Source organism: Capsicum annuum, chromosome 3, assembly GCF_002878395.1.
Source record: "Capsicum annuum cultivar UCD-10X-F1 chromosome 3, UCD10Xv1.1, whole genome shotgun sequence".
Classification (NCBI taxonomy): Eukaryota; Viridiplantae; Streptophyta; class Magnoliopsida; order Solanales; family Solanaceae; genus Capsicum; species Capsicum annuum.
The window spans coordinates 233,557,083-233,576,815 of NC_061113.1; the positions used below are offsets into that span (position 1 = coordinate 233,557,083).

At 36.6% G+C, this 19,733-nt stretch overlaps 1 protein-coding gene and 1 non-coding gene across 2 annotated transcripts; one reads left to right on the plus strand and one right to left on the minus strand.

The window, feature by feature from the left end:
- Positions 1–5,072: 5,072 nt before the first annotated feature.
- Positions 5,073–17,936, plus strand: LOC107862955 (serine/threonine-protein kinase TIO). The gene is made up of 23 exons (XM_016708676.2): positions 5,073–5,192; positions 5,879–5,990; positions 6,115–6,189; positions 6,459–6,551; positions 6,706–6,780; positions 6,929–7,021; positions 8,515–8,578; positions 8,709–8,793; positions 9,057–9,129; positions 9,211–9,279; positions 9,358–9,438; positions 9,526–9,625; positions 9,702–9,848; positions 10,728–10,866; positions 11,606–11,774; positions 12,095–12,193; positions 12,274–12,783; positions 13,653–14,756; positions 15,171–15,404; positions 16,057–16,200; positions 16,372–16,452; positions 16,563–16,751; positions 17,333–17,936. The coding sequence occupies exons 2-23, from the start codon at positions 5,901–5,903 to the stop codon at positions 17,579–17,581; spliced, it is 3,963 nt and encodes a 1,320-aa protein (XP_016564162.1). The 5' UTR covers positions 5,073–5,192; positions 5,879–5,900; the 3' UTR covers positions 17,582–17,936.
- A 1,074-nt stretch (positions 17,937–19,010) lies between these two features.
- LOC124897467 lies at positions 19,011–19,163 on the minus strand. Its single transcript, XR_007054185.1, has one exon. It is a non-coding gene; the product is annotated as a U4 spliceosomal RNA (small nuclear RNA).
- Positions 19,164–19,733: the final 570 nt, after the last annotated feature.

A 19,733-nucleotide genomic window follows, 5' to 3' on the forward strand; every position in this document is an offset into this window, starting at 1 on the left:
CTTTTGGTTTGCGCCCTGTCATACACCTCAAATAATTCTCCAAGCACCTATTCAATCTTTCTGTTTGCCCATCAGTTTATGGGTGATATGTTGAACTATACATCAACTGCACCTGTAACATTTTGAAAAGTTCCTTCCAAAAATTGTTGATAAACACTTTATCTCTATCAGATACAATACTTTTAGGCAACCCATGCAATTTATAAATAGTGTCCAAGAATGCTCTAGCTAATTGTGAAGCAGTGAATGAGTGAGATAGTGTGATGAAGTGTGCATATTTACTATACCTGTCCACTACTACCAAGATAGTATCTTTCCCTTCAGACTTGGGTAATCCTTCAATGAAGTCCATGGATATGTGCTCCCATACCCTTTCGAGTACTGGTAGAGGTTGTAATAATCCAGGATAAGCCACTTGTTCATCCTTACACCTTTAACAAATATCACACTCTTGAACAACCACTTTCACTTATTCCATCATAGCAGGCCAATAAAAAATAGCTTTTAACCTTTGATAGGTAACACCAGAATGACCTCCTAGACCTGAGGTGTGAACTGTTGTGACCAATTGTTGCCTTAACATCCCATGCTTTCCCACCCAAGCCTTTCCTTAATACCTCAAAATTCCTTGTTGAATGGATAGGTTCAAGGTTGGATCTGGATTGCTGCTTAACATAGTAGTAGCTTGTAAGACCTCTTGATCACCCTCATAACTGGCTAATAACTCCTCAACCCATTTGGGTTGCTGCTGTGAGATTAGTAGACACTGTGAAGTATCACTCTTGGTCTGACTCAACCCTTTGGGGTTATCATTTTCATCCTGTTGATCTAGTTTTCTACACAGTGCATCAGTAACAACATTTTCTACTCCTTTCTGGTACTGAATTTCAAAACTCAAGCCCATGAGCTTAGTCAAGCCTTTGTGCTGTAAAGAGGTGGTGATTCTCTGTTTCTGCAAAAACTTTAAGCTAAAATGGTCAATTTTTATGATAAAGTGTTGCGGGTGGAGGTAGTGTCTCCATTTGTCCACAACTTGTAATAGAGCAATCAACTCTTTCTCATAGGTGGACATGCCCAAATGCTTTTTACTCAGGGCTTGACTCATGAAAGCTACTGGTCTCTTATTTTGCATCAAAACAGCTCCAATCCCAGTGTTGCAAGCATCTACTTCCAAAATAAAAACCTTAGTAGAATCGGGTAGTGCCAGTACAGGGGTACTGGTCATAGCTCTTTTTAATTCCTCAAAAGCTTTAGTAGTTTCTTCAGTCAATTTTTCTCTTAACTCCTTCACTATTTTAGGTTGTGGCCAGTCCACTATTGCTGTAACTTTAGACTGATCAGTACTCGCTCCTGCACCATTAATTACGTATCCTAAATGCTCAACCTGAGATTGACCAAAGTTACATTTGCCCAACCTGGCTCTGATACCACTGTTACAACCTTAGTAGAGTCGCACCCTAAAAGCTAGCTATTAAGGTGGGAGAGCCCAAGGTTATAAATATCCTACACCAATACTTTGTAGTACCGATGTGGGACTTGAAACGATTCTTTATATAATTTTGTTGCTTCATAAGCTTCCATATTGGTAGATGGATTTGCCAACTTCACCAGTGGTTTCAGCTCTGGTTTAAGTCCACTAATGTAGCTTGCTACATAGTGAGCTTCATTCAACATTGGGTTAATGATGATCATATAGCCAACCAACTCCTCAAACTTTTCCTGGTATTGATCTACAATTTCCACCTGCACAAGCTTGTTGAATTCATCCACAATATCTCGTGGTCTCATACTACCAAACCTCCTACAAATTTCAGTACAGAATTGTTGCCAAGTTACCCCCCTCTCTGATTAACTACATAGCTATCAGACCATAAATCCACTCTATCACCTAGGTGTACAGATGCATAGCTAAGTTTTTCCTGCTCAGGAATGTTATATAATTCAAAAAACTTCTCACATTTTCATAGCCAGATGGATGTTATATAATTCAAAAAACTTCTCACATTTTCGTAGCCAGATCCTTGGATTAATTCCATCGAACTCTGGGAAATTGATTTTTCGTCTCAAGGTTCTCTGATTGCCAGCATTTTTCGAAGTGTGAACTATGGGGTTGGGTAACAATGGAGGTGGAGATGAATACGATGGATTTCAAAATAAGGGTGGACTTGAAAACAGTGGAGCTGGTGGGAAGGTAAAACCCTTACCTACCTCGAAGACTGAAGGAGTGTACTGAGCTTGAGCTCCAACCTGTGAGGATTTCGTGTTGGATGGTTGACCTGCATCCAATTTGTTCTGTGAACCCTGGGTTCCTTCAGGTGTAGCGTAAGGAGTTGAATCCACCGGATGCGATATCGGAGAAGAATGAATTGTTGGTAGCCCCAAATTCGAGATAATAACTTCCAATTTCTTATTAGTTTCTCAAATTTCAGATAACTGGGTATGAAATTGATCCCGATTCGCTTCTAGGGTTTCAAATCGTTTGCTCACATCGTCAACGAAAACTGAGAGTTGACTTCGAACAGCTCACATATCATTTTGCAGAGCTTGGAATTCCGGTGAAGAAGCCGTCGTTGGCGGAGGAGCAACCTGGCTCTGAGATACCATTTGTAACAAGAGTAATGCTTTTGTTACTAGAGAAGAAGAAATGTTCAGTGAAGAGAGAAAAAAGAGAAGAGAGAATCAGAAAATATTCTTCATTGTTCTCTGTTGGCAAAATTCATACACATATAGATGGCACAATCATTCCCAATAGACAGCTGTCCCAACAGTAATTAAGCATAACTAACTCTAGGGACTAAAGGAAAATTACAAAAATAATACTTAATAAACTCAAGGGACTAAAGTTAACAACTAAAAACTCTTAAAATAAAAGTCACAATAGACAATTGTGACACCGTTGTGCCGTTTAGGAAAAAAATGAAGAAAAATAGGCTATTAAAAACTCTTTTGGTTCATTCCATCTGATTTCACAAATCTTCCATTGTTTCTATTTGCTCAAAGAAAAGGGTGGGGGTAAAAAGATTAAATACAAAAAGTTGATGTATAAAACAAGTTTGTAAAATCAGTTTTAAAGTTTTTCTAATAATTTTGACTTTTTAAATAAGTTGAAAAAAGAGACAACTTTGAGAACAAATATTTATAGTACTCAATTAAATCTTGAATCCAACTTTGAGAATTACACTAAAGACAACCCAGTGTAGAGTTGTACGCCTACGCAGGCCTCTTAGGTGGTGCAAAAGATAATGAAGACAAAAATACTTTTACAAGAAGCTGGAATTGGGGAAGCAGATCTCACAGCTATGCAGAGATTCTCCTCAAGTAAGTTGTATGTGACAATGAGAGGCACTTATCCAAAAGTCCAGTGCCATCAACTCATTTCCAACAATGTAGGATCACCAAAGTGAATTTTCATCCCCAGACTTATTTCATGGAACATGTTATAGACTAGAGATAGACTGGTGAAGTGGGGTGTTACTGATGAATATCACCGTTTCCTTTGTGACACAAAGTGATGAGACGACTGACCATCTAATTTTTTGCATGTCTTTACATTAATGAAATCTGATCCAGAATACTCAAGTGGCAGGGTGTGTCCAGAAATGCAATGAACTGGAAGGAGGAGTCACAGTAGGCTTGTCTACGCGTAAAAGGCAAGCAGAGGTGCATCAGCAAATATATATTGGATGAGCTTGGTAGCTGCTGTATACATAGTATGGATAGAAAAAAATCAACGGATATTCTAAAAAAAGACCAGCACACACAAATTATTACCAGAAAAATTGTCCAACAGGTGTTTGTTCGAGGTTCTCAAGTCCCACGACTGGCAAGAAGATTAGATGAGTTGAATTTCTAATCTTAGTTTCTCATGTTCACCCTTGTGGTGAGGCTCTTCCTCGAACCCTGCACATAGCAAGAGCTTTAGCACACCGGCGTACCCTATTTTTTTTTTTTTTTTCAGTTTCTCATGTTCTAGTTTTATAGCCTTAGTTGTTTTTCATGTTTTTAGTAGTTTCTACATTATTCGTTTGAATATAATGTCACTGCAGATTCAAACTTTGTACGACATTAGCTATTTTGCAATAAAAGTCCCTTTCAATTGCCCCTCCCCCCTCCCAAAAAAAATAATTAAAGAGGATTTAGGAAAGATGGGTAAATTATGAATCCTTCCTAGGGGGTCATTTGGTTGGGGAAGGAGTTATCTTAAAATTGACATGGAGAGTATAATCTAAAACATGTGTCTAGTTTAAAAGTAGTATATAAATAGGACAGATTTTTATTTTTAATTTTATTTCGAGATTAGTAATTTTGAAATAGTTATTCTATCCTTAATGTGGAATGAAAATAATACCACAATAATAATATAACTAATTCTAAAATTATTAATCTAAAAAAAATTCAACCAAACATGAAATAAACTAGTCCCAAAATTATAATTCCTTAGCCCCAAATCAAACAATCCCTTGCAATCTTGCTAGACTACAAAATTATGTATTATGTTTAGATATATTTACAATTTTAGATAAGGTAAAAGTTGAAATAATCGTTTGGAGGATGGATTAAAGTAACTTTAAGCAGTTTTAATCTTTTAAGTCAATCAAAAATCAAATACTTTTAGTATGTGTCAAATATTTAATGGGTGTTGCTCATAAGATTTGATGGAAATTATTTTTTTTTTTTAAAAAAAGAAATACAAAAACACATGATAAAGTCTCATCAATTCCTAAAAATAATGTATATTTGAAATAACATCTGTTAGATATTTGATTGGAACAAAATTGTTTACTTTTGACAAACTTTAAAAATCGAAACTACAAAAAAATATTTTACTTTTTAAGTTTAAGATACATGCATAGTTGGTGTATAAAATCGAAACTGCCCAAAGCATATTTAAAGAATTATTTTGAACCTATCCAAACATAAAAAGGATCATTTTTGTCATTTACAATTTACATTTCTTTCTTCTTCTTTTTTTTCCTCCGAAAATGAGTCTAAAAAACAAAAATATGACGAGCGGGAAAAGGTTTTGGGGGACCCACCCATATGCTATATTTCAAACGCAAATCCATTTAACGTCTCCATTTTTCTTCCCTAAAAAACAAAACTCTGCCCCAAAATCCTCTGTTCCTTTTTTTTTTTTTTTTTTTTTTTTCAAAATTCAGAGTCTAGGTGCTGCAGCAATTCATCAATAAAGGGTAAATAATTCTCCATTCTTTTCTCAATTGCTTCCGATTTAGCAGCATTCATCAGTTGTTACTTGAAATTTGGGAGTAGAAATTGTCACTTTTTTTTTTAACTTGTAGATTCGAAATTGAATAACCTGTTCCGATGCATTTCGATCTGAATTTGTATCCGTCTTTATCCTACCTAAATAAGACATAGCTGCTTGTCTGCATTTTTTTGTTTTATGAAATTTCTGCTAGAATCACTTTATATTCGGAGAAAGATTTATCATCCAAAAAAGAGGAAAAAAAAAATGGAATCTTTGTCTAAAGAAATGTGTTGAGAAAGGGCAAATGTATAGAACCTACAACAACAGCATAATATATAGTGTATTCCCTCAAAGTGGGGTTTGGGAGGGTGAAGTGTATGCAGTCTATATCACTGACTAAGATGAAGTAGAAAGGTTGTTTCCGTGGGAATTTAAGTTTTGTGCACTGTCAGTGTACAAAATATTCTACACTATCAGGTAAACTTAACCTGATAGGAGGTCAAGTTTACCCGATAGTGCTTAAAGTCTCTTGATAGACCTCTAGCTCAGGACAAATAACAGTATAAAAAATATAAAGACAGAAAAAAAAAGGATAACAGTGAACAGATGTATAGAACCTACATGTTTGTATTTTCGAGTCAAATTTAATTTTTTTTGTTTTTCACCCAGAAAATTACATCTATTGTTGAACATGGGAGTGGAGAACTATCATGTGATAGAGCTTGTAGGCGAGGGATCTTTTGGGAAGGTGTACAAAGGGAGGCGAAAGTATACTGGGCAGGTATATTTTATTTTAAACAAGGGTTTGTTATTCTTTCCAGTGTAAGGGTGCTTAGTGCTTTTGCTGGCCGTTCTAATCCTTTTTTTTTTTTTTTCCTGTTACTTTTAAATTTGATTGTTTTCAGACGGTTGCAATGAAATTTATTCCCAAACATGGGAAAAGTGAGAAGGACATTCACAACTTAAGGCAGGAAATCGAGGTATTCTTGGTGCTACTACTTACTCACAATTTGGGTGTTTCTGCTTGTGAATATTCCTGTTTGAAAATGCAGCTAGGGTTCACGTAATGTAACCTTTTCTTGGATTTTTCGGAAACAAAATGATTGTGCTTGCTATGTGATCTTAAATTTTAATCTGTCTCAATTGAGTTTGTGCGGCATATTTCGGTTTCATCTAGATTTTACTGTTTGCTGAAGCGCTGTGCTTGTGCTGTCTCTATTTTCTCATGGAGGTTATTCAAATGCTGCAGATCCTAAGAAAGTTGAAGCATGAAAATATTATAGAGATGCTCGATTCTTTTGAAAGCCCACAGGAGTTTTGTGTCGTTACAGAATTTGCTCAAGTAATTGGTCTCCTTTCTCTATTTCTCTTTCCTTCAAATGTTAGACCTCAAAGCCATTTGGATTTCCTCAATGTCTACATTCATAGAGACGTACTGGATTTCTATCGTTATTAATAGGGCAAAATGGCTAACTAATGAAAACTATCATATCCAGGGTGAGCTGTTTGAAATTCTTGAAGATGACAAATGCCTCCCTGAAGAACAAGTCCAAGCAATTGCAAAGCAGTTGGTAATCTACACAAAATTCAATATCTTTTAATATCTAAACATTACTTTTCTTCCTTCAATTACAAATCTGCGGAGGAATTTCATCTCCGTCACACATTTATGTATTTTGTCGTTTATCTATTTAACTGTGTTTTTCTGTTCATTTTCAGGTAAGAGCATTGCATTATTTACACTCAAATCGTATAATACACCGTGACATGAAACCGCAAAACATTCTCATTGGCGCTGGATCTATTGTCAAGGTTAGTTAGACTGAGCTTTGTGACTAATTTATAGTTTGGACCAACTGTTTTGTGGAATTGTGTTATCAAATATTTCATGATACACAATTCACATATTCTTTTTTCTCATGGATATTATTCTAGATATGGTCTCTTTGTTAGCCATTTTGTGTAAGTTTTACCATTCAAAATGTTATGATTTCATGTTAAACTGCAGTTTCAGTTGGTCCTTTTTAGTTTATGAATGTGTATGAGGTGGTGTCTTTCCTAACGTGCTTTGAAATTGAGTTATAGTAGATTATCACAAAACTCAAACAAAAGAAAACTGTACAGTTCTCTATTTGTTCTTTATTCGCCATCAGTACCTTTGAGAGTATATTTTTGACATCATTCAGTTCAACTGGAAGCAGGGGCAGAATGTTTACTGGAGGTTTGCACTTAGCATCATAAAACGATTTTTAGATTGGCAGTGCAATTTGGTAGTGGATATGTTGAACTTCTTAGTGAGGCAAAAGCGCATTCGTAAGATGGATATGCAATCATATAAGGTAAGAATTAATCACATTAGGCAAAAAGGTGCAGTAGGATAGATAGATGATATAATAGGAGAAGGTCTTAATGAGGCAAAAGTGCATACTTGAGATGGATATGCAATTATATAAGGTTAGAAATAATCACATTAGGCAAAAAGGTGCAGTAGTATAGATAGATGATATAATAAGAGAAGGTCACTTGAAATTCTTATGGCTATGTCCTACTTAGACCTTTAGATGCACTTGAATTCTTATGGCTATGTCCTACTTAGACCTTTAGATGCATCAGTCTACAGATGTGAAATTATGACAACTGAAAGTGCTAAACAGGGATAGATATAGACCTAAATTCACATGGGAAGAGGTTGTCTTGAAAGACATACAATTCTTGGAATCAACACAGCCTTAGAAAAAAAAATAGAGCAAAATGGAAGAAAAAGGATCCATAGAGGCTATAACAACAAGTTTAGATTAAGGTTTAGTCATGTTTATATCCTTACTTTAGGTCCAGTCTTCACTTGTAGTCTTCTAGAGATTTAAAAATGTTGAGAACTTCTACTGTTATAGAACTTCAATTATTGAGTATTGCAATGAGATGCGTCTAAATGGAGTGACATGGAAAATTAAGGTTTATACAGATTATTATAGCCGATCCCAACTGCTTCAAGCATAGTTGTTTTATTGTTGTATTTTCTTCATGCATTCCACTACTACTTTTTTTTGCCAGGAATCTACTCTTATTTTAGTTCCTCGAGGGAATATAATTTAGCTTATTCATTGGTATGTATTCCGTGGCTATATGACAACTAGCCTGCTAAATTTGTTAAAGCATTTTTACAGAATGAGAACTTGCTCTGATACTAGAAATGTGTGAACTAGTTTATCTTCATATTTTTTGTGGATGATCTGCTAGTTTATAACATGATACTTGTACTCTGCATCCTATATTCTCATGTCTCATCTATTTTTTTTTTTAAACAGCTTTGTGACTTTGGTTTTGCACGAGCCATGTCCACAAACACAGTAGTTCTGCGATCCATAAAAGGTGAATTTCACTCAAGTAATAGGAGGATTCCTTTGTTTTCCTCAGTTAACAAATAGACATCAAGTGGTTGATACAAGCTACTGTTGGTCTACTCTGGTCCTAATCTTCAGTTCTCTTTCCATTTTCTTAGGTACACCATTGTATATGGCTCCAGAATTGGTACGAGAACAACCATACAACCACACTGCTGATCTGTGGTCTCTTGGTGTTATCTTGTATGTGACATATACTTTAGGAGTGCTTTCAGTGTTTTGAATAACTTCAAAAAGATTATTTGTGTATGGAAACAATTTGTGTTCTAGCTGGAGGGAAGCTTGTAGACGAATTTGGTTTTAAGAAAAGAAGGAACAAAATTTACAGCTAGGAAGCATTAATAATTAGAACCTGTACAGATGCCGCACGTATCTCCTGTTATTTAATAATTGATATCGTGAAACAGTATTTCTCTTTATGAATTTGATCAACCGAGTTTATGCAGATATGAGCTGTTTGTTGGTCAGCCTCCATTCTACACTAATTCAGTTTATGCTCTTGTTCGTCACATCATCAAGGTACCAAATTTTACACTTGAATAGCTTTTGGGTCTAGACAGGATTGTTAGACCATTAACTTGTAAACGCACTCACGCTCAGGATCCAGTAAAGTATCCAGACAATATGAGCTCAGTCTTCAAGAGTTTTCTGAAGGGCCTGCTTAACAAGGTTTCCCTCTATAAAAGTAAAAGCCCTTACACTACTATATGTTTTGCTTCCTACTTTTGATCAAATTCTGTAAATCAGGTACCTCAGAACAGACTGACTTGGCCTGCACTTCTTGATCATCCATTTGTTCAAGAAACATTGGAGGATATGGATGCCAGGGTAATTATATATATTGAAAAGCAAGCTACTAATATTGAATCTTCCATTATGGTCTTTCATTAATGGAACAATTTATTAAAATAACAGGAGATTCGTGCTGCAGCCGCTACTACAAAGGGATCTGATGCAACTTGGAGGGGTAAAGGAGATATTCAATCAACTCAGCAGAATGTTGCAACTGCTGAAAGTAAGACTTCCATTCACGTATCAGCATTCAAGTCTAGTTTTGCCTAATTCATTTATCTCAAGGGATATCATTGCAGGTAAAAATCATATTGAAGCTGTAAGTGGAAATGGAAACCCGGGGAACCTTCAGACTGAGGTTCATTTGAAGAGTCCGGACGTCACAGTCAATGCTTCACCAGAGGAGTTTCCTGGTTTCTCACAGCCTGATGATATTGTACGGTCAGGTTAGTTGTGTTCTGGTCTATATAATAGGCTATATTTTCTACTTATGCTAATGCACTGCAAAATCTTGGGGTTTCTATGAGTTCATATACAATGCAACTGATATAATTGTTTTCCACATATGCAACAAAGGAAGAACTTTATTCTTTTATTACCTATTTGCCAATTGTAATTTGAGCAAGATATAGGACCTGTTTATAGTTAATCTTTTTTCAAAAAGAAAAAACAGTCTTAAACCCTGAACTTTGAAATACTTAGGTCAATATCTCTTAAAAAAGTCAAAGCCATGATACGTCAGGGATGGATTAAATGTAACTCTTGTCATGTCATTCATTTAATTTTCTTTTTTAAATTGATCCAAAGTCTCTATAGTTACTCTCTTCATTTCTGATCAGGCAAGTAACTAAATATTTTCTTCTTTCCCACCTCTTTGAGACAAACGGCCACCAACGGTAGGTTTTGCTTGAGGTACAGTAGCTCCTACGAGTTACTGTATCACTGACACTAGCATTGAGTTTTCATCTGTACAAAGGACAAACACAAGGCTCAGTTTTTTGAAGAATTGTCCGTCGATGTTGTATACATGTAACACAATATTTGCAATACTATTACTTATCTGAAGTTTGGATGCACCAGTAATAGTCCAGCTCATCTTTCTTAGCTTCTTATGGCGTTTGAATTTCATCACAAGTTAATTCTTGCTCATGCTTCTGTGTAGTTACTAATGATATCCCATTCATATGTTTATGTTCACCATTCTTGTGTTTGTTTTAGAGAGGGGAGGATCAAATAATGTTTACCTATTTGCGTTAATCACATTCAGTATTTTATTATATATATATCCCCGGGTGAAATATCCATGATAGATGTTGTCTTTTCAGGTTGTCAGGTTTTGGACAGACTGGAAAGCAACTCCCGGACAGTTAAGGGTGCAAAAGTTATTGCTCAAGATAATGATGCATTATCAGCTATTTTGGTTCCACTACGAAACTTGTGTGATGAATCAAAAATTCCTAGCAGGTAAATAGAGCTCTGTATAAGAGGCGTGTAGCATCTTATTTGATAAGACATGATATTGTATACTTTACCTAATATTATATATTTGTTCACCTAGTAGGTATTATATTAATTACTCCCTCTGTTTCAATGTGTTTGTCTTATTTTCCTTTTTAGTCTGTTTAAAGAAGAATGTCTCTTCCCTAATTTGGAAACTCTTTATTTTTAACATATCACGTGGCATGTGTAAGACCACAAGATTAAAGTGTATTTTGGTACATTATACATATCTTTGATTTAAGACCACAAGATTCAAAAGTCTTCTACTCTTCTTTATTTTCTTAAACTCCGTGTCGAGTCAAGCTAAGACAACAAATTGAAATGAAGAGAGTACTTGGTAGTATCTAGATTAATTTTTCATCTTATTTGTGACGTTCTTATTGTCTAATTTGCCTCCAATTGATAGAGTTTATCATGTTGAGGATCTTTCACCCTGCTACAATAATGCTGCGAGATTGAATTCCATATGCATGTCTGCAAATAACTAAAGGAGAAAGACTAGTTTTCATTTTTCAGAGAATTTGTTATTATGTATCACATGTATTATATCTGTTCAGGAATGTTGCATACTCTTAATTAACTTTTTGTATCATTTATCAAGCCAAAGTTGGTAACATTTTGTGGTTACAAGAACCGACATCTGGTTGAAGTAGGCACAAAATTGTTACTTTTGGTAGTACTAACTTGCGTGCTTCTTGCACAGGGATCATGATATTGTCATACTAAACCAATCACTTAGAATCCTTTCAAACTTAGTTGCAGCTGGTGCCATCAACTCAAGTGGGACTCTTGATCAAATCGTATGTGTACTTCTTGGTTTGACTTCTGCTGTAATTAAAGCCGGGTCTAATGGTGCTGAATTGCTGATGAAGGTAATTTTGTGCGAACCATCCTCATTCACCAGGTCAAATAAGAAAGGAAGAAGTTTTGCCTTGATATGGGCTTTTGTCCTTGTGAACTATGATTAAACATCTTTTTCTTGGACTTAGATGATACAGCTAAAATCTCAACTTTGCAGCTTCATTTTTGTTGAAACTTTAGTGTTAAAAATAAGGAAAAAGAAAGAGCTATATTTCACTAGGACTAATATGCATTTTGAGTAGCATATATCCTTAAATACAATTTTCAGTAATATTTCTGATCTTGTTTTGCTTCCTTAAATTTATGGTCACATGGTCTGACTGTTTTGCAGAGTTTTTCAGTCACCAAAAAAATGTTAGATATCTGTGGAGGTGCTATTGGTAGCTCATGTGTAGGGCATTGGAAAACTCTACTTGAGTTGTACTCACAGGTTAGGTTTTCTACCGTGGAAAACAATGCACTTATGTCTACTTGTACATTCTTTTTGAACTGTTATATACAAATGTACAGGTCATAAATAATCTGGATGATGCTTCTGGTCGCGTTTTGTCTGAGTCAACTGGTTGCATTGCGGCGATGTTGTTTCGAGTGGCTCAGGCTCTTAAAGTATCATCTTCTCCACCAACCCTAATAGGAACTTTGAAAGAGCTTCTAGACCATGCTAGCAATTCTGGCATAGCGGACCTTCTGATTCTGTGCTTAGCTACATCTGGGTCAGGTTCCTCAAATTTTCTGCGAGCTGCTGCTGAAGCCTGCAGGGCTCTTTGGTTGCTGGTGGATGCATTTGAACTTCTTTCTCTAAGAGAAAACAGATATCATTTTCCAATCAGCTGCTTGCGAAGTCCATCTTTACATCGACTTGACATCAAGGACCATGAGCGAGGCCCATTACTTGGAGATGATTCAACACAAATTATTGATGCCATGACAAAAGCATTTCTAAGGTCCAAAGCCGTACAACTTGCTGTTTATTATTGTCTGCATCAACGTCTTGAGGCTTCGATCTGTGGTGGAGTACAGGTGTGTATCTCTTTGCTGTCACTTCCTATGTTTTATTGAATCTTGCTTAATAAGTTTGCAGTTTTTGGATTTTTGTGAATGGATACCGTACCATATGAAGCCCTGTAACTTGGATCTTTTATTTTCTCTGTGCTCTTTCCTTCAGTTTTACTTACAGATCACCAGTGTCTGTTTTTCAGCTAACATTTACCATCTCTAGGCTAATAATTTCACTGCAAAATGATCTGGAACAATTATCAACTGAAGATCTATTTGGTGGTCCTGGTCTTGCATATTTAGTTGGTCAAGTACTTTTGTTCCCGCTAGTAGACCTGACGAACATGAAAAGGAAGAATAATGCATGACAAAGTAGCAGGACAAGGACCGTGAGCTTGATGCACAAATCAAGAAGTGAAGTGTGTGCTTCTTTGAAATGAACTACACAATTCATGACACTAAAGTACCAAACATATATGAATCTAGTACTATGATGGTCAAATTACTATAGAAATAACTGATATTAGTATCCAATATATAATAATGTTGATATTAATCCAATTCTTCAAAGTTGAGATTTAAAGAATCGACCACTTCTCATTAGGTTCACTTTGTGCGCACTTCCATAAATCGATACCTCCTTGCTTCACTTTGCTTCTTTCGTTTTAGTGACGAAGCAATAACACTGACGTGTACTCTTTAGATAAACATCTGATTGGGTTATTATATCCCGTCATGGAAATTTATTTTGTTCTGTTATTCACATAAAAGAGCACCGTGAAAGTAGGTTACGTTTTGTGGACATCGATTAAAGTATAGCTTATATTGTGTGTTATTCTGATCTCTAGTCTAGTCACAAGTCAAAATTATTAACTAATGCTTTTTTTTTCCAGCTTGTTCTGAGGTGTTGCTTGCATAGTGGAATTGTTGCCACTATCCTGTGTGGTCTGCCTAGTTCTCTTCCTGTTACTACAATCGTGAGCGGAGGAGGAGATGGCACTATTGTTTCAGAACTTTTCTCTGTACTATCATCAGCTAAGAAATCACGTGGAGGAGAAGCAAACACCTTGGTTCTTCACTTAAGCCTTCTTCTTGCCACCATTGCCCAATGTCTAAAGTCATCAGGAAGGAATTCTGCCTTGTTCATTTTAACTACATCTTCAAGAAAGCAGCTCACTCGGCTCTCTGACCTTGCGCATTATTTCTCTGCTGATGTGCAGTCATTATGCCAACCTCATTCTGCAGCTGCAATGCTAGCTCTAGCATCCATTCTGTCTCTTGAAACTGGCTCCACAGTTGAAACTACAATTCTTGACATAGCTGTGCCAATGATCCCTAGGACTGCCAAGCTATGTGAATATCTTAGGAATCCTGTTAATGAACAAGATGGAATAAGTATGTTTAGTGGAATGCTTTCACATTGGCATGGCCTAAGAGATGGATCAATTGGGTTATTGGACATACGACTGAAGAAGGAAGGACCATTGGCTGTGCAACACTCCTGTGCAAGTGGTATTCCACAGCTGCTGATTGATTTGTTATCAGGCAACACTACTGAGGCCTCTTCTGAAGAATCCAATTATTCAAAAGATCAACTTGGGCTATCGCCAATCGGAGTACCATGGAGCATTTCCTTGCTTTGCCAATGCCTTACAGGGGGGATTAACACTTTTCGTCATATATTGCTCAAGACGGAGCATGTCAAGTACATATCAGATTTGATATTGGACATGCATCTTAAGCTAGTCAAATCTTGGAGTGGACCCGGTGGAGGGGTGGATGGGGTTAGGGATACAATAAATACAATTATAGATTTTTTGGCGTTTCCTTTTGTGGCTGTACAGAATGGTCTAGGTTTGCCATCTGCGACTGCTTCAGTGAATAGTGGATTTCTCCTTAATGTTGGTTCACCTGGTGGAAGAGTTTGTCCTGAAGACAAGGACATGGTGAAAGCAATTGAATCACATTTGGGGAAGTACACTCAAATCCTATTGGAGGTTTGACTTTGCATCTTCCCTTCAGATAATTTTATTTAAAATATTGTGTACTTCAAGGATTAGGTTCTGAGACAGCTTACAGTTGGACAAATATTTTAAGGATATTCATGGAAATGTAAGCTCGAAAAATCACAAGTACAAGCCACACAAATTGCCAGTTGGCCATTATGCTAACTGGGAGTTGTAATACGTATCACCAGTATGTGATTCTCCATATAGTTTTTTAAGCTTTGAATAATCAATGCGTGTCTGTATAATGAGACACATATTTCTTAGCATCGGTCATGGGTCCTCTGAATTTCACCATTTGTCATCTCTATAGGAAAATTAATGAGATAACACATCCTTGTATAACATTGATGGCAACAGACTTTGGATTGGATAATCTATGATAGATATGCTTTGTGCTTGCAGGTAGGAGTTCCAGGCATTATTCTTCGGTGTTTGGAACACATGGAATCCAAAGATAAAGCCAGACCTGTTGCATTTCTTGCCAAAATGACAGCTCACCGACCTCTTGCTGTTCAACTATTGGGTAAAGGATTGTTGGATCCTAGAAGAATGAAGTCTCTACTTGATGGTTCATGCCCTGGAGAAGTTATTCTGGATGTTCTTATGATTGTTTCAGATTTAGCTCGCATGGATAAGGTCAATTCTTAACTCCCACACTCTCTCTTAGTTGATCAATTGTGAACTTCACTGACTTTTAATTCTGTATTAGTTAGTGGAGGTCTAAGCATGGTGTACAGGGATTCTAAAGATTTTATTCATAATGCTTCTGGCTGTCTTATCTTCTCTCTATTTTTTACATGTTAGCTTGTTTAATTTCTTGTCTGATATATCCTTGATTTTATTTGAACTTTATACTATTCGTGATGTTTTTTTGTCAATATGTGGAAAATAAGAATGTTTGATCTTTAAAGTTGGGTTTGTATGGTCATAGTTAACTAAATTTGTCAAATGTAAGTCTGAAGTTGGGTATTCACTATAAGTAATTTTAGCTGTTAGGAATTGTTTATTTTTGTGTTTAAATCTGTTATCTATATCTAACGTGATATCATAGTCCAGTCTAGAAGTTTACTCCTAAGCCTTGTTTATGGGAAGCAGGTCATATGTTTGTTTTGGTATTAAGGGAGTACCTTGTTAATAGTGTGACATAATAAAGCATAATTTCCATGTTGTGGACTCATTTATTGATGCTTATTCGACACAGATGTGCGTAATCATTGAAGAGCTTGATTGTACTACATAAGTTTTCGTAATTATGTTGACGCTGGTTATGACTGTCATATGCATCCAGGCCTTCTACGAACACATTGATGGGGCAGCTATCTTGGAGTTTCTGAAGGGCTTCCTAACTGATAAAGATCCTAATGTGCGTGCAAAAACATGCAGCGCTATAGGAAATATGTGTCGTCACAGCTCCTATTTCTATGCATCTCTGGTAATCTTCCTGAATAACCTCTAATTTCATCTAAATCTCGTTTACACAATAATGATCCTCTTTTGCAGTTTTGACATTACTTTCTCTTGAGGTTTTGCAGTCCTAGAATTTGTCCCTCTTCAATATAATTCTCTCTTCAAACTCTCAATTGTTTCTCTTGTGATCTTGTAGGCAAAACGTGGTATCATTAGTCTTCTCATTGACCGATGTGCTGATTCTGACAGAAGAACGCGGAAGTTTGCTTGCTTTGCTGTAAAACTTTTGTTTGCTTTCAAGTTGTTTGATAGAATCAAGTATCTTTTTAGTCTCAGTGAAACTATTTTTATAAATGGTTAGCTGAGTAAGATTTTTCTCATTTGTAGATCGGTAATGCTGCCTATCATAATGAGCTGTTGTATGATGAGCTCAGGAGATCCATTCCTCAGCTCTCATATCTGCTGCTTTCAGCGGAGGAAGACAAAACTAAGGCCAATGCTGCTGGGGCACTGAGTAACCTTGTCCGCAACTCCAACAAGCTTTGTGAAGATATTGTCTCTAAAGGAGCCATGCAGGTTTTCATGCAGCTATCATGTTGTACTTTCATTTCTTATTTGCATACTCTGTTCATACCAGTAGTAGCAGCATTATTCTCGTAGTTTCTTATCCTATGATTTTTGTTTCTTCACGTTGTCTCCTATGATTTGATTCTCACATTATTTGACTATTGCTATTGTTCCTTGTTTTCTGAATGCCATGTAATGTTTTCCCTATTGTTTGCTACATCCTCTTTACTTGTATGTTTTTTTTTTCCTTTGATGTGCGTTACTTGAGCCGAGGGTCTTGTGGAAACAATCTCTCTACCACCACGAGGTAGGGGTAAGGTTTGTGTACACTCTACCGTCCCCAGACCCCCACCTATGGGGTTACACTGGGCATGTTGTTGTATTCTCCTTATTTGCACTACAAACCAAACTTACTGGTTCTTTTTATTTGCAAAATACTTATTCTAAACCATAATGTTTTCAGACTCATCACTTTATACTAGTTTCGAGTGATTGGATGGAAATGCCTTATGCCTTAACTGGCAGAGAATGCTGAATTTGTTCTGCAAACTCCCCCTAACCGAAGTTGATGGTGCCTTTTGTTTTTTCAGGCGTTACTGAAGCTGGTGACAGATTTTTCTGTTGTAGCTCTGAGCCCCAGCAGAAAAGATACCATAAATGAGTCACCTTTAAAAATAGCATTATTTTCCCTGGCAAAGATGTGCGCTCATCCACCTTGCAGACAATTCCTCCGCACATCCGAGCTATTTCCAGTGGTTAGGCAGCTTCAGCAGTCACCAGAATCAACAATAGCTAACTATGCCTCTGTAATCGTCAAGAAAGTTGCCGAAATTAATTAACTATTGATTTGCTCGAAATATTCCAGCCACTGAATTGAAGCTCATTTCTCATGTGCCGCTATGAAAAGGTTGATCCACCCTCAGTCGGCTTATCATGCATTGCTTTTGTTCAGTTGAAGCAACGAAAGGCCATAAATGGCTTGAGGTTGCAAGTATATATATAAATATGTAAGCACTAGCTTTCTATACTTGTCTTATGTATCTCAAAATATGAACACCCGTACAAGCTAGTAATTTTTTGGCAGCTGCTCCATACAGTATGATATAATGCTGTTATCCACCTTTAAACATGGATCCAAAGCTGTGTATCCTCTCTTTTGTTTATACTGCAATAAAGCTCATCCCTTTATAGTAACTCACAAGAGAGTCTAAAGTTGGCTGATTCCATTGTGTTAAAGACAGTTCCTCAATGCTTCTAGTTGGTTGATGATGCAGAACTAGAATAATGATATCATGTGTAAATTTGCGATTAATTGCCCAAAACTAGAACTCTTACACAAGGTTGAGCCAAATAAATAAAATGCTCAAAGTTGGGATTTCCACACACCAAGTATGCAATAGGATGATTATTTTCTCTGAATTCTGCTTCTATCCCGTCATTCTTTTTACAGCTTGATAAAAGAGTCTTGGCTATCTGCCTTTTTTGGTTTTGGATGTTGTTACTTCTTTCATTTCTTACGAATATAATTGGTTTCACAATGCTTGTGAAATTCATTGACATTTCATGGTATGTAAAATACCTAACCCCTTCCCTTAAGCAGAACGAAGTTTAAGTCTTTTAAAAGAGGCACCCCTTAGCCAGACTCAATTTCAAGGGTTGTCAAAGCTTTAGAAATTAGTGAAAATAATCGTCATGGCCTGAGTTCCTGCTTTCACCTCGTCTATCTTAGCTTGTCAAACTCTCACCTTCCTCGTGAAGGTTGAAGATTAGTCGTCACGATCTGATTTCCTCTTTCAACTAGTCTTATCTGATTTCCTCTTTGTCAAACTTGCTCCCCTCGCCCGTGAAAGCTATTAGCAAAATATTGATGTGTGTGAGCTTTTGATCAATGACTTCAAGTTCAAGTTGGGGAAGCCTAGTTCAAGAACTAAAAAGATCTCTTTCGCTTACTCCACTTGTCTCAACTCAAAAACTCACGGGTGGAACTCATTGGCACCACTTCAATCTACGCACTCCTAGTCAAAGACTCCGGGGGTGGGGCCATAATTGCTTCTGGTTCCCCTATACTTGGTGGTCACACCCTTCCTATATTTACCACTTACAGACACACACTTCTACACTTCAGATACTTCTTAACCACTTAAGTAAAAGTCAAAACGTCATAAAAATCAGATTTCAAACAACTGTACCAGTTCACAGAAGAAGCAGCTCAGTGATTCAAAACAAAGTTCATTACAAGAGAGCATAAATTTTTTAACTGAATTGTAGGGCTCTACCCTAAGAGGGAAGCCCTTCCAAAAATTCTCAGTGGCCTAGGCAGAACCCAGACCAATGAGGGGGTTTGGAAATAGTTTTCAACCAGCAATAGACGCGCCTCGGTTAGAACCTCACTAGCTGCGTCATTGCCCCAAGCGCAAAGATACTTATTCCGAGTTATTGCCTTCACATTTTATATGCCTCTATTAGATTCCCTTTCCCATCTATTAGCGATGTGGGATGCTTTGACAAAAACTTCGACACTTGCTAGTTGAAATGTGTCTTTAAGACGATTGTTTAATTTCAAACAAAACACCATGTCTCACTCCACACACATACATTTATGTGTCTTGGTGTAATATACCACAAATTACAATAATTGCGGTTGAAATAATAAAATCAGCAAAAATGAGGAAAATAAAATAATCTTCTTCTTGGCTGAGGCACGGATGTTTTGCTCCGATCCAGCAGTATATCTCTCGACCTGTCCCCTCCATAATACAACAATCCATCAACGATGTACAATTCGAGCAACTGCGGATTAGTTGAAGAGTCCAAAACTCTACCACAAAAACACCTTCCGTCAACTTATTAAAACTTTCTTTTGTATAGTGAATATAGTTCTCTCTCTTTTACTAATATAATATTCATACTTTATTGTATTTCCTTCATCTACAACAAAGGAAGAAACACCACTATTTATAGGTTAAGAATTCTTCCATGTATTGAATAGGA

Coding starts and splice junctions, on each gene's coding strand:
- LOC107862955 (XM_016708676.2), top strand. CDS start 5,901: ATGGGAGTGGAGAACTATCATGTGATAGAGCTTGTAGGCGAGGGATCT. Junction 6,781..6,928: donor AAGCAATTGCAAAGCAGTTG/GTAATCTACACA, acceptor GTTCATTTTCAG/GTAAGAGCATTGCATTATTT. Junction 15,405..16,056: donor ATTTAGCTCGCATGGATAAG/GTCAATTCTTAA, acceptor ATATGCATCCAG/GCCTTCTACGAACACATTGA.